We start from the raw sequence: 15,398 nt of genomic DNA on the forward strand, positions 1-15,398 counted from the left end.
AGCGAGAGACACAGGCTGCAATGTGACAATACAGCAAATCCAGCAGCAAAGCTTCTGCTCTGGGATCAAAGGCAGCGGAGGCACGTGACATGAAGCACTGACACAACACAAAATTAGGGAGCCAGTTCATATTCCTACAAAAAAAAAATTTAAAAATTCAAACTGACTTGTCCTGGCTGGCTTTCAGCTGGAAGGGTATTGCCTGCCAGTGCTTCCTGACACATCAGTCACCTTCTGTCCCCTTCCAGCTGGCACTGGGATAAGTGATCCTGCCCTATGCTCCAGTGGACAGCGTGCAACCATACACCCAGCCCCAACCCAGCCCAACCGTACAACCCACCGGCCCGCAGCAGGAACGGTGGTAACAAATTGCTCCTCTTTAATGGTCACCCAAAGATTTGCACTCAGGCCTTCTAGGAAGAAAATGTCATTTATACACAGGTCTGTATGTCATCGTAAGGATCTATATAAGTGCCAAACCCTCCTGTTTTTCCTTTCTCTGGTCAGTAAGGACTTTACTGGTTTTTCCCAGTACGTCCATGCATGCTCAGAAAGAAACCCAGCAGCTCAAAAGTGCTTTTGATGGAATACTATAGACCTAAGGTATTTGATTAGCAATTTGTCATGAGGCAAGTACTAAAAGCACACCGTAAGCACATTAAGAAACACCATGTCTACAAGATACAGAAAAGCTGTAGTAACATGCACAACGTAGAAACACGGGATGCGCAGAGAGAGAAAACCCCTTGGTGGCACTGACTGCAACTACGGCTTTTTGGAACATTGCTGTATGTCTCCATAAGCTGAAAAACTACAGTGTTACCATTATTAAAATACTCCCTATAAGGAGAAAAGCAGGGCCAATGCTCCAAGGAGACATGCATGCAGCCTTGTTCCCTTTCTAAAAATGAATCCTGATGAATATGTGACCTTTTTATGACTCCTTCCCTACCAACAAACTGGCTTCACACAAAGAATGTGAATATACATTTGAAGCATATACTAGGGGAAACTGAATTGTGAAGATGTAAGCTTCAGAATCTGCACCAGAAACCTACATTTATCAGTTGTTTCCATCCAGACAGGGGACAGAAATAAATTGATCGATGAATTCAACCTTTCAAACTCCCAGAGTCTCCAGTGAGCACCTTGAGTGAACTCTAATGAAGACGTAGATAAAGATTTGTTGACTGAGGCTGAATTCTTCTCAGCAGCCCAGGAGAGGGATACACGAATCCCCCTGAACTTGGTGGGAGTTGGGTTCCTCATGTCCACAGCCACCAACAAAACATCCACATCTGGAGTTCCTCAGCAAGCAATCTTAAAACCAACACAATAAACAAGCGTAACAAAGCTGCAAGCTGTCTTCAGATAATTTCTACACAGAAATGAAATTCATAGTAGTAAGAGGTTTGTACATTCCTCGTTCTCAGGGGAAAGCCCTAAAGGACATGCAGCAGGTCCATGCAGTGCCTGGGTGACCCTGCATGGTGTGGGACACGCTCTCTTCTCAAACAGCAACTCCCTACTTGGGACCAGCCTGCTCCCGCTGAGAGCCCGGAGGTGGCACTGCCTACGTGCCACCTGTCACAACGCCACCTGAAACGCAAGTCTGAAACGCAGCAGCTCGGCAGGACTTGACCAACCGCACTCCATAGGGATTTCAAGTGTGGGCAGGGGGACTCCTTGTACTGCACCCCTCTGCGGGAGCTGAGAGCACGAGCAAATGGAGACTGGGCAAGACACAGAGCTGCTCCCTGACACACAGCAGCCCTGGCTCCTGGCAGAGCGGGCACCTCCAGGCCAGCAAAGCCTATACCGCCCACCCCACCACAGCCCGTGTGTGCTTTCATCAGGCCCATGGGCAGGATGTCATGGCACCAAGAGGAAAGTCCCGTTTCAGTTTCCGCGGTGCCCTGAGCTGCAGCATGCTGTGAAGTGTGGTGAACACCTTTTCCTCCGGCTTTTCCTCCTCATTTCTGTCTCATCTTTACTTTCTCGCTACCTGTTGGGTGATGCTTTTATAGCAGCATCTATCACCACAGCAGCCGAGTGCACCACAGAAGACGGAGAGCCCCCAAAGGCCTAATTTTCTTCCCAACTTTGTCACTTTGCTTTTACATTTCAATTATTTTCATAACAACAGGCTGTGACGCCATGAAGATCGTTGTAGCAGGCAGCAAGCAAGGAAGAGGGCTGTTGTTACAAGCGTACGCTTTTCTCTAATGGCAGCCTGGAAAAGTACTGAATCACATTTCTTGTCCAAATGTGCTCTGCTCTGCAGTCTTCCACTGAGCGGTGAGTAAATAGTTTCCCATAAAAGCCCAGGGGCCTGTGAAAGAGCCCAACAGAATCTTACTCCCTCTTTAACTTCCAAAACCCATTAACTTCTCCCTCTTTATAACTGCCCCAACTAGTAGGGATTTTTGGAAACAAACCTCTTCAGCAGAGGAGCAGGAGCTACGAAGCTGGAGGCTGCAGCCGGGGAAGCCACACGGCAGCGTCCCCTGCACCCCGCCGCTGGCTCTGCGGCACGGGGACCTGCACCGCAGCGGGTGCACCGGCTGAGCCCGCGGGCAGGTAAGCACAGCCGAAAAGCGGCGGCTTTCTGCAGCTACAGGGAGTTTCCTGGAAGAGTGGTGCGGCGAGCCCAGTCCTGGATGGTGCCTCGCTGCAGGACTCCCTCTCCTTGGCTGTAATTCCTCCATCTCAACAGCAAGTTCAGAAAATAACGTAATGAAAACAGTCTTTTTTTTTTTTTTCTCTTTTTTTTTTCCATCGCTCATTTTATTTTACTGAGCTACTGCATACGGAGCCGAATCTTTATTTTGGCTCATGTCCTCTTGCAATATCATTACCCGCGCGCAAAGGAAAAGCCCTCTGGAGATTTCCAATCCAAACAGGCCCTTGTTTTATCTACAACTATTTGAGTACATGACCTCAGATAACCCCGTGGCCAACTGTGTGCCAAATTCAAACTGCAGCCATGGGAACTTTAAATACAGAGAAGATTTTCCAGCTTCCCTCCAAAGGGAAGACGTTGAGTTTCTTGCTCTCTTTTGGTCCAACGGAGCCGGGAAGCCAGGCTAGGCCAGCGGGAGCACGTCCCCGGAGCCGCGGTGGCACCGTCGTGCCACGAAGTTCACCTCCGCCACGGGAAGCTGTTCGGTTTAGGCAGCAGCACAACTGACCTCTGCTACGTACAAACAGTCACTGTCCCCTTTGCTTCTCAGGGTACTGCTCCGGCTTCAGATTACTGAAAAGACAAACAGCTGCACTTGGGCCAACAGACTCACATGTAAGACTGTGTTTGGATTACTCTGGACAGGGGAGGTTTTTCATCTTCATTAGCCTGCTGTTCACAGCCATATCCACAGTTTCTCATTGGGTCAGAGCCTCCTGCTCTCTACTGATGTTTATGAATCTAAATAAATCAATTAATCTGGCATTCTGAATGAAACTCGGGAGATTTTGGCAGCTGGTGTTTGACAGACATTCAGTACATGTGGGTATCTAACTCTGCAAGTCCTTGGAAAACACCAGCCCAGAGAATTTAGGCACCAGAATCAGTGATAAGTATTTTTCACAGCAGTGACCACTTGCTTTTTCTCCCCAGATCAACACTTCTTCATGTTACCACAAATGCATTAATACGAAAGAGGAGAATGAATCCTAGAGCTGAACGCAAGCACAAAGGAAAAAATCTCAAGCTCTAGGAACAGCACAGGAATTCGGTCTTGACAGTCTCCGTATCATTTTCCGACACTGTCACACTGAACATATGCCCACATTATTTCACGTCAGGAACCAACCTCAGCGAGAAGGGCACAGCCCGGCGACCCCTCGAGAGCTGCTCTGTTTCTCCTCACTGGGATTTCCGTGTCTGTGCAATGGGGCACTCGCCCCCGCGGAGCCGGGCTGAGGACACGAGCTTGTTTCGCAAGTGGCTCTCCCAGCTGCACGCCGTTCGCATCCTGGGGCACGCCAGGCTTCCTGGGACTCAATGCAGAAACACAGAGTTTAAAATAAGCATTTAAGCAGAGGCAGCTTTGACACAGGGATGGAGGGCAGGACTTAGATGCTAGGCATTGCTTTTGCACCTCGAGCAGCCCCGTTGCCTCGGTCGGGGCCCCCAGACACCGCAGCTCCCGGAGCAAGACTGGGTCCAGTATCCAGCTGCTGGGCAGGCTGGTCACACAAACCCAGGGCAGTTTTCGGCTCTATGCAACCATACATTCATATGCATTATCTAGAGACCTTTGCATTTCAAGGCTGTTGTTATTTTGATCTTTACAACCCCTGGAAAAAATGAGTTCAATTAAGTCTCATCATTAGGAATTCACATAAGGTCACTTCAAGGCTTCGTGCATTTCCTCTGGTTCAGATCTCAGTGCTTTTGGTGTTTCCCCTCCTCATTTATAACCCCGTTGCTGTAGGGCATTCCAAGTAAATCATCCACCACCAGTTTCCTCTCTTCAGCAACATGCATCAAGTTTTTCATTCAGGCTAAATGAAGCTTCAACTACTCTGTACACCATAGCCCAGTTAAAGGCACAGCATCACTTTGAGAGATGGCAGTTTTCCCCTCAATAAAAAAAAAGAAATTATTTTAAAACAGAAGAGAATGTATTAATTTTGATTCCTTTAGCAGGAGGAAAGATTTAGTTGCATTTGGTAGCACAAGAGCAAGCAATGAACCAATTCTTACATATTCTCTGGGAAATTCATTTGCTAATCACTGAGAAGAGCCCTTTTCACTATGAATAAATCGAGAAACACACTCAGAAGCTGTGAACTGTATTCAGCCACGATGCAAAACTGTGGCGAGGTGCACATCAGCTACAAGCTGATCAAAATGGTACGGTTTCTGTTTACATGGGAATAAGCGCCCACCTGACTGCGCACTTCATTTATAAAGCTGAAGATCAAATTTGAACCAAAACACATTTCGAACTGCCAGAAGGGTCCAAAATCAATGGATATTAACAGGGTAAGGCTGAGACAGGCTGAGGCTTCATCTCCTGAGCCGAGACCGGACAGCCATGGAGGACAGGCCACCCTCCCCGGTGAGGCCCTCCCCGGCACACTGTGCGGCACCAGCCAAATTCTCTTAATTTGGCTAGGACTGAACAGACAAGGGCTGTTGAAGCGCCGGCCTGAGTTCTTTCAGCTGTGGGCTCACGAGGGCTTTGGCCAGCGTAAGCCCGTGCTGACACAGCGGAGGCAGAGTCCTCCTTCTTCCTCCCCTCCCGCACGGACGCACATCTGCAGAGCGAAGGGAACTGAGCTGGGTTAAAATTAACCATCTGGTTTTGACAGGTCTGTTTCAACTGGGATCAGTTCCCTGATCCAGCGACCCTACAGCTAAACAAGCACTTGTGTTGGGACAAGGGGGGCTTAGAGAGGCACCGGCGTAGGGGAGAGGTGAGAGGAGAGGTATGGCTTCATCTGGCAGCAGCGTCTGCCTACACCGACTTAAAACTCTCATGAAATCATGGCATAAGCATCGGAATCCCATTTCCAATAGACCCTCAATGATCCTCAAGTGTTTTTCTGCCTCTTCTCTGAAAATGGCATGTAGGAGCCCAGCTCATTTAGACATCATTCACGTTCCTATTTGTATCCCCAAAATATCACTGTACCATCACTACACACTGGGGAAAAATGAATCTCGTCGTACCTCTGATACAGACCCTGGCTTAATTTTTCAAAGCCTTTCGTATTTTTCTACGACTTTCAGAAAGGATAGTTTCAGCATTAAAATGCAGTAATACCTCAAACTAGTGGGGATACTTTCCACCTAACCTTTTTCCTCTATTTATTCCGTGTCCTCTACTGACACAGCTATCTCTCTTCTGCTAAGCAACCGGCTATATACGCATGGATGAGTCTTTGCAACTGAAAAAATAACTAGGCTGATGCAGCTTAGGTAGGAGAATCTGACTGTGTGCATTCCTTCTGCGGCTGGCCCCAGGAAAAGGACACCCTGCCACTTTTAAACCTGGGAGGTCTTTGAGAGTTTGGCAGAAATCCCCTGGGAGGCCCGTCATTAGCCATTTAAAACTGTCTATAGTATAAGGCTGAATTGCAGCATCGGACAAAGCCCCTGCAGAGCTATCTGTCAGGAAAGGCTCCCAATACTGGCAGGGGCTGTTAACAGTAACAATGATGACAATATAGCAGGGATTTTCAGGGGTGGGGACTTCAAAGAAACCCTAAAGAGGTATTTTTCATTAAGAAGTAAGAAAGCAGCTGAGTATTGTTTTTGGCACTAAGGCTGAATATGAATGATACTGCGGTAAGTCACAGATCAGCGACAGCATAAATTGACACTGATTTAAATATGCATGTGCTGCTTTTCAGTACTGCTCCCATTACATCGGTTCTGCATTACCTGGCCAAGACAGCAGCCCTTGGACCATCCCTCATGCTGGTTACCTTGGGATCCTCCAGGGCTTAGAAATATCAGTAAGCAGCCAGCAAGCCCCTTATGACGGCCACTACGTGCCATTCCTGTGATCTTACAGGCAGATGGTCTAGTGCCATACTGGCATGTTAGTTCAGGGTTTCAGCCTGAACCCCCTGGTCACCTGCAGCCTCCCCACCGGGTGACACGCCAGCTCAAACTGGGAGTGAGCCCACGTGTCTCTGTGCAGGAATGACATGGAAACCACGGCCGGCAGGCAGGAAGAGTCAGGAGGGACTGTTGGTCCACAGGGACTTTTCTGCATTGAAAATCCAAATCTGTGGTTCTATCAGGGAGAAAAGGAAGACTATCATGAGAAAAGTATAAGATGGATACCATGAAACACTCCTGCTACAGCAAGTCCTTCTCCTAACCATGAGAATTTACTAATTACACTGTTGTTTACTGCATGGACCATGATGATGAGCCTGTGAAGAGAAGTGCACCAATATAACCATTAACAAGAATATTCATCAGTTGGAAGCCACGACCTGCCCTCACCAGCATTCTCCCGGCTGAGATGACGGAAGGGCTCTGCAACCCCAGCAAGACCCAAACCTCGCACCCCCCTCTCAGGCGACTCATTTGCTTTGCCAGGCTGGGCTTGCTCAGCCCCGGCAAGATTTAGGAGCGCTGTCTTGCTCGTGAGCCCAGTCCCACCGTAACCACCTGTGGTTTATGTCCCTTTGAACTGAACCCAGGGCCAGCTTTTCCCCCCCGTCAGCCAAACCCCAAAGCTATCATATCAAGTCAGCACAGAGAAAGTGCCCTCAGGGTTTGCAGAGCAGATTGACTTTCACACCTCACTGGCCACACAGAAGAAACCCAATCTAAACAGCGTAACTTTGCATAACCGATTATTTTCACTGGGGTAATCTGAGCCCTCCAGTAAATGCCACTAAATGCCGCTGATCCAGGGAAGGCCCCGCTCAGGGGAGGAATAGCCCAACTGCAGAAGGCAGCCAGAGCGAAGGCTCATCAGGGCGAGGAAGGGCTGGTCCCTGCCACGGGATGGGTTTACTCCTGGGAGCGAAGGCTCAGTCCTTTGGCTCAGGCCAGTGTCTGCGCAGAAGGAAGTGCGAACAACTTTTTAGTGCCCAACTCGTTTATATAGTCAGAGATTGGAGTGTGCAAAAATAAGCCAAGGGAAGCACGCTAGCCAGAGCTGCAAGGCAGGCTGGTGTGCAAGAAGCTGTCTGGCTTTACTTGATGTCTTTTTGACTTTCCTTTCCACAATGTCCCACACATTTTGAGAGACTTCAGCTTTCAGGCTGACTCCCCAGTGACCTATTATCCTTGCACATCGATCACTCCATCCTGTCACCAAACAGCCATTCACATGACCTTGTTTGCATGGAACCATGTTCCTCCTCTGTCACCAACTTCCTTCTCTCTAACCACCAGCTCATTTCCTCCTGCAGGACCCAGCTCAGTGATCTCCCCTTCTTTAAAGTCCATGAAATTAGACAGTCAAATTAAAATCTGAACAGCTGCAGAGATTAGTGGTCTGCCCACACCTCTGCAGGACGCCCATACTCGCTGCCATGCCCCAGGCTCCAGGCAGGGGCACTGCCCCAGGGTTGGGCTGCCAGAGGTGGAGCAGTCCATGCCATCGGTACACCCGAGACGTAACTTGCTCCTGCAGTCCCTTGTGCCTACAACGCACTGATCCAGCTGCATATGGGAACTCCCATTTCAGCCAGATCACTCTCAACATCTGGCTCCCCATGTGCCCCCTCCCCAAGCACGAGCTGCAAACATGAGGGAGGGACAAGCGTGCAGGGGACAAAGAGTGCTGGCCACCCTCCTGGCTGCAAGGCAGCCTTAGGCTGGAGTCACCTGATTGCAACCACAGCCATTAGAAGGGGCGGTTAGGAAAATAAACCTGGTTGAGCTCGCCTTAAACATATGATATTCTCCTACTTCACTAAAATGCCTCAGTAGGAGCAGCTCCCTCAGAAACCACCAAGAGAAAAGCCGAGGCGGGAACGGAGAAGGTACTGGGAATGAAAGAAAAACAGGCTTTCACCTGCATCTTCCCCCAGCACTTCCCTGAATAACAAGATGATCGACAGGTAAATCATCTAAATCCACTTGTCCAGAGAAAACATAATGACTCACAAGAAGCATGCCCCGAATGTTCCATTTTCCACCTTTGCTAAAACTCCTACGCTGTCATTCTCCCTCTAAGCTATCACTCCTGGTGTCAGGAAACCGGAGGGTACTTGGCTGCCCTCTGGAAGAAAAAAACTTGTGCCGTCGGGAGACTTTGTTCCAGATTAGCACACAATCAAATAAGCTCACTATAAAAACCTTCCCGCTACCAAGGGATTTCTATTGCCTTCTTGGGGGATGAGAGAGACAAATTTATCCTGAGCCTCTTATAAACGACTGATTCAGCGACAGCATCCATGCCTAGCTCAGCAAAATCCTACCTTGGGCTTACAGCACGCAATACAGCTATTCATCAAGATAACTGCAAAATATCATCTTCTTCAAGACTGACACAATGTATGAATTGAGAAACTAATTTAAAAGCTTTCTGCTTATCTTTTCAGGTTTCACCAGGATACTGCTTTATCTGTCTCTCTTTCTGAAACACTGCATGATCCTTGGATGAAATGGTTTACACAAACACGAAATGGTTTCTTCTTACATCAAGCAAGTAATTCAGACCACGCGCGCCTTTTGGGGACAAGGTCTTCTCGAAAAGCCCAAACCCTACGTATGTTGCTTACCATCTTCATCATTAGCTGCTTCTAGCTAAAAATGCCTTTGCAGGAGTAGATGAAGAAGGAAATCACCTATCATATCCCACAGGGGTCCACAGACGTACGGTTTTGATGTAGGGTGTCACCTCGTACAATTAATACTATGAATAACAGATATAGTTCATTTTATGCCAATAGGAAGTTACACAGTTTAATGCCTAAAGGTCTTCAGATAAATGCTGTCGAGCAATTACAGATCTGGCAAATTCTACAATGAAGCCAAGTATGTGTAGCTCAGTGTATAATGCTGACTCAAACGAAAGCTTCAAAAATGCCTAGGGATCACACATTCTTCTGAAGGAACAAAGGTCTGCTGCCGGTATTAACAGCTGCCCAGGCAAACACTGCAAATCTTGGATGACTGCAAAACTGTTCATTCCCCATGAAGCACGTAGCAGGATTTAATTGCATTTGCAACAACAGGACAAGGGTTTTGTGCAGGATTCTCCACAGGATTTGGGAAAACATTGCCGTGATATTACCTGTGCTACAAGATGGCCCACATCAAACTGTTTAGAAGAAAGGCTCCTTTCTGACACTATTCAATCACCTTGGTCTATGAAGTGATAACAAAGGCCTAGAGGCCTTCTGGATGGGTTCAAATCAATTCACTTCACCTGTTCTACTAATGAAGCTGGTCACTCCATTGTGAAAGCAAGAACTTTGACATTATTTAACTTTTAATGTACAAGGTCGCTCAAATAGCAAGACCCACTGATTCTATTGCTGGTTTATATGAAGGATTATCATGCTGAGAACCCACCAGTATAAATATACAGCCATTCAAACACCGGGAATTGGACATCCCATCCTTACCATGACATACAAACAAAGAGCATTATAAGGGCACCAATGTCAAAAAGGAGGAGAAACTCCACAGTGTATAAAACATGGGAATTTTGACTTCTTGACACAGTCAATACACTGAACTTTGACCTCAGGAGGCACAGGGGACTGGAAACCAACAGAACTTAAATTGGCTACAAATCTCTTGTTTTCTCATGACATTTGAGAGAAAACATGGGGACGGTTTCTTTGGGACACATGGGAGTTATAGCTGTGTCACTGCCTTCTCCAGAGAGTTCTTCGCTTTCCTTACAGTCACTCCATCTCTGTCACCCACTGACCTTTCATTACTTTCTCCCAGTGCACCAGCATCACTGCTGACCAATGCACTTCACGATCTGTCCAAACCCACGAGAGGAAGAAAAAGCCTTGTACAGAACTGTATAAAAGGACATTTACTCTGCACTACATTGTGTCTTCTTTTCTATGCTAGTCTAAATACAAGTGCTGTTTTCACTGCCAATCGTTGTTTGCTTGTGCTGTTTCCACTGGCTAAAACCAGCATTTTTCCAGCTAGTGTTGCCCTCCAGGAAAAAACACACATTCATACCTTTCTTGCGTTTAGCACAGGAGAACAAAACTGGTTCCCAGGAATAAGGATGATTTCCTCAAAAGAAAACATTTGCTGTCCGCTGAGGTTTGACCTCTAATGGCTAATTTGGCATCATCATTTTGAGCACTGTAATACATAACACCGTGAAAAATTAACAGCCTTTTCCCCTCCTGAAGTTTAATATTCACCTGCAGCTTTGCAAGTGAAAATAAGAGAAAGGAAATAAATACACAAACTGAAACCTTGGGTACAGTCTCTCAAATACGTCCACAAAAAGAACCTAAAGACAAAGATCTGTAAAGGAAATTTCACTGGAAATCAAACTTTTGCAGACACTGAGAAAGAAAGTCTGCAACATGAGACCATCTTCCTTGAAGAAACACAGCTGATCTGCTGCATTCCCATATCTGACTTCCACTGGTCTGTGTAAAACATAAACTTCACGCTAACACTATGAAAACAGTCAACATGCTAGAGAGACAACAGTCTGCTCTGAGCTGGTGAAAGGGGAAAAAAAAAGTCTCAGGCTGTCATTCTTCCCTTGCTGTGACCTTCATGCTCCACTGAATTTCTGAAGATACTGAAATCTTGGCAGGGAAGTGTACAGTCTGTGGGAACCAGGCAGCACTGTCCGGGCTCGCTGGTGAGAATTAGGCCCAGTCGAGCCCTTTTTTTGGGGGGCTCTGAGCTTTACATGGACAGCAGTGCAGCGCTAAGCAAGTTACAGGCTGGGAATTTTACAGGATTGGTGCTGTACGCACTCGTGTATCGTGTGGTGGAGCCGGTACGGACGACATGCTGCCCACCTTCCTGCCCTACACCTGTGAGTTGGGGCTCGATCAGCTCCCGCTGGGATCTCCACCCGGACGAGGCACGTTGTTTCCGTGTGCCCCCATGTCCCTGCACGTAACGGTGACCACTCGCTATGAGCTCTCACTACGGTTTATAAAGCCTTAGAGATCAGCAAATAACAATCTCAACTGGAGACTCGAAAGGAGCACAATTTGCCACGACAAATTATCACAAACCCTGATGCTATTTAACGACCATCGAGTAGAGCCACTCCAAATAAAAAGAGCTACATCCCTCTGAATGAAACGCTGCTGCGCCAGGGCTAGGTGCATTCATGACTGAATGCTCACATTCAGACAGTCCCGGGACAAGTACCTTTTGAGGTCAATTCGCTCCCTCAACAATGTCTGTAGAGGCAGAATAATACCAGCTGTGCTTCCTGGCCAGAGTCTCAGCAGCACAAGTTGCAGATTACATCTAAATTGCCAAGCCCAGGATAAACAAAAAGATTAAGAGGGCCTTACCCTTTGTGTTGAACAATCGCACTCTGAAGCAAGAAATCACAGCCTACGTAGTGGGTAGGCACAGGGCTGAGTTTTCAGTTTGGGTTAAGGGCTGGTGAGGAGTAAGCAGCTAACTCACACATCTGGGGAAACCACAGATGCTGTTAATCACAGGTTTTCCTGACCTGTAGGCGCTGACAAATTGCATCCTATGGATGAACCTTTTATTAAACCACAGAGGGTTTCGAAACGGTATTCTCTTTCTCAGCATTCCCAAGTCGACAAAATCCAGTGCACATGACCCTTCTTAAATCTTCATTTAGATGGTTACACGGACCTTTCCAAAGAGATTTCAGAGCTGAAAGGAAGTAAATAGGGACATGACGTTACATCAGTGGAAGGCATCTCAAAAGCTGAAACGTGGGCTCCGAGAACTGACATTTTCAAAATTCTTTGATGATCGCCCCAGCCCCATTTCAGTTGCAGATGCTTTTTGTCCCAAGCAACTCCTGAGACAAATCCCTTGCCATCTGCTGGGGCAGAAACATTTTACGAAATACACAGCCTTTAAATTCTACTGGTTTTTCACTGCACATGGGGAAGGACAACTGGGACATTTAAAAGAATAAAATGACTGTTGCTCAGGCCAGAAAGGTGACCACAAAACAAAATTGCCCTGGTCCCACTTCCATGAGATGCTAGGGCAGGGAGATAGCTGCTCAGCTCTCAAGTTAGTGAGAAAGATGATGTCTGGCAGTTCTCATCATCATCTGGACCGACAGAGCAACCCACATAAAAGGAACAAAAAAGCCTGCTGATCAGATTGGTGTGACAGAGGCTCATGAGAGACATGCACATTTTCAACTTAAACAACAGCTTGAGGGATCTATATTACTAATTATCGACTAATATTGCCAGAGTTCCCAGGCTGGCTTCAAAGGTTCTCGCAAAGTGCCCCAAGCACAGGGTTTTTCATCTAATCATAAGGCCTTTTTCTTTGTCCCTGCTAAATGGATTGCTCCATACTGGGCTCCCTCTGCGTAAATCAGCTTGCACATGATGAGCTTTGCAGCAATGAAATTCGTTACCTTAACCACAAAAAACCAGAAACATTTGCTGCAACTGTTAGAACACTTTTGCACCTAATTTCAAAAAAAATGGTGGTTTCCTCTCTTCCTCCCCCCCTCCTCCCCGCCTACTCCTAAATCCCATGCTAACACCTTTCTAAAAGGCTGGGGTGAGCAGCTTAGAAACTGAGAGACCAGGGAAGGGGGGGGAAAAAAAGATATCAGATCTCCAGACAATGAAATAAAGCAGCTATCTCTCACATCCTGCAGCGCTCAGGCTGAGGTCATAAGTTAAACAGGACACCAGAATAGGTGATGTAATTTGCTTATTTAGGATCAGAGCATTCAGTGAAGTGAAAGAGACAACCTATTTGAATTTGTAGATAATCCTATAATAAATGCAGGGCTGTTCAGTTGCAGAAACTGCAGCTGGAGCCTGAGATTTTTTTTTTCTGTGCACATTTATTTTTGCAGGGGATATAATTGCAATCATTTTTCCTTGCAGGAAAGCCTTGAAACCTCACCTGGGATCAGCCTCCCATTGCGTTAGGTATTGTTCAAACAGGGTCCCTGCTCCGGACAGCTTAAAGGCTAAAGGGTCAAGTCAAATAGAGGGTGGGAAAGGAAAGAGAGGCGCAAAGGAGGCAAGGAGGTGGCACAGCCACACCGCAGGACCCAGGTCCCCCAGCCCACTCCCTCCCTTCTACAAGAGCAAAGCTTCGGACTCAAAATTGAGCTGAGCAGCAGTTAGGCTTTCAAGTAAAGCACAACTCAGCTTTTCTGAAGACGGACAGGCCCTCCTGGCTCCAAATCTGTCTGCAGAGCGTCAAACCAGCAAGGATTTTACAGCAGAGTTATAATCCTTTAACGACGAGGTTCTTCTATAGCAGGAGTAATTTGTCGGCGATCCCATACAACACTGAACACACTGTTTTCCCTTCAAACCGTCGTGACAAACACTTGCGATATAAAGATTTAAAGCTAACAACTTGCACTGTTTATCTCCTCAGTTTATCACCGTTCAAACCATAATTTCACCCTGTCAGTGCCGCAGAGAGCGGCATTACTCACAACCAAAGGCTGCCAGCCCTTTTCCTGAATTTATCTTCTTCAACATAAGTGTTTTTTCACTGACAAGAAGTCGGCTAGGCCAGACACCATACCTTAGCCAAAGGACGCAAAATGTCCTGGGTACCTGGGGCTTACTGAGAAGGAGAGCAGTAAATGAAGAGGCATTGCACACACTGCCAGGTCAGTAGATGCAGTCTGCGCCTGCTTCAGACGGATCTTCAATGAGACGGCGCAGAAAAGCAAGATGGAAAAAGCCAAGTCAGTCACCCAGGTAATGATTTGGCAATCATGTCCATTTTCAAGTGTTTCTTTACGAGACTGGAATGGAGTTCATGTCCTCCTGCTGCCCTACCAGGCCATACATGAGTGTCAAAGCAGGCAGGCATGCCCCATGGATGGACACCACGTCCGAGCGAGGGTGGCTGCAGCACCAGGATGGATGGGAGATAACCTCCTCCTTGAATGGACGGACCTGTGAGAGAAGCCGAATTTCAACCCCCCTATAAAATGACACAGCTGTCAGATGTTCATAGCCATCCAGTAGGTCACCTTCTTTAGCAGGTTTTGTTTCTTTCTTTCTTAAATGCAAGTTCTGTGTTAGAACTTCCTCCAAGTTGTCAACAGCAGAGGATCACTGATCTTCCACTCAAGCCAGTTTGGTAGCTGATCCTAAGGCTGCTCACAACAGCCCCTGACAACTCCACAAAGATCTTCCTGACTAGTGTAAGGGACCAATGTGCTGAATTTATCATGTAAGAACACCCTCCAGCATGCATTTCACCATCACCCCTTTCTGAAGGAGCTACTTTTGGATATCCGAAAAGAAGAAAAGCTGTATACATGATATTCAAATGTGTGCAGAGATGACAGACAAAAGACATTTGCATTTCAAATAGAGGGAATGGGTTTATTTCAAAGATTTTAAGGCTAGGAAACATACGACTTCATGGGGGGGTGGGGGTGGGTGCATGTCACCAGAAGACAGAATTCATCTTATTTTGACTCAGCCCCCCTAAAACGTTCCTCACCGAAGGCAACACCAGGCCTGGCTAAAGCTTCTCCATGACCATCACAGGGTCCTTAAGATGCAGCACTTGAGAGCCACGTGCAATAGGAAGACCATACTTGGAAGGCCAGAACTGATGCAGCCAGCTGTAGTCTCCATTCCTGGAGCCTTTACCCAGAGCAACCAAGTTGAAGCCCAGCACAACTGAAAGCAGAAATGCTGAGAAGCCCATGGGTGAAATTCTCCGTGCACTTGCTGCTCTAAGTCAGACAGAGGTAACCGGTATTTGCCATTGTTTTAACAGAAAAAGGCAGTATTTTGGC

At 47.1% G+C, this 15,398-nt stretch overlaps 1 protein-coding gene across 15 annotated transcripts in view; it reads right to left on the reverse strand.

Annotated features, from left to right (window-relative positions):
* Window positions 1-15,398, reverse strand: part of EXD3 (exonuclease 3'-5' domain containing 3) — a 298,686-nt gene that overhangs the window by 118,403 nt on the left and 164,885 nt on the right. The window contains exons 21-22 of one of the 15 annotated variants that reach the window (XM_076355656.1): window positions 3,813-3,999; window positions 2,769-3,256 (exon numbers count right to left, since the gene is read on the reverse strand). The exons of 12 other annotated variants lie outside the window; for them this stretch is intronic. In XM_076355656.1, coding sequence (XP_076211771.1) covers window positions 3,814-3,999 — 186 coding nt within the window. In that variant the 3' untranslated portion in view covers window positions 2,769-3,256; window position 3,813. Of the gene's footprint in view, window positions 1-2,768; window positions 4,000-15,398 lie in introns of those variants that run through there. 2 more of the 15 variants (XM_076355657.1, XM_076355655.1) reach the window with 2 other exon arrangements.

This window comes from Aptenodytes patagonicus, chromosome 18, assembly GCF_965638725.1.
Source record: "Aptenodytes patagonicus chromosome 18, bAptPat1.pri.cur, whole genome shotgun sequence".
In the NCBI taxonomy this organism is placed as follows: Eukaryota; Metazoa; Chordata; class Aves; order Sphenisciformes; family Spheniscidae; genus Aptenodytes; species Aptenodytes patagonicus.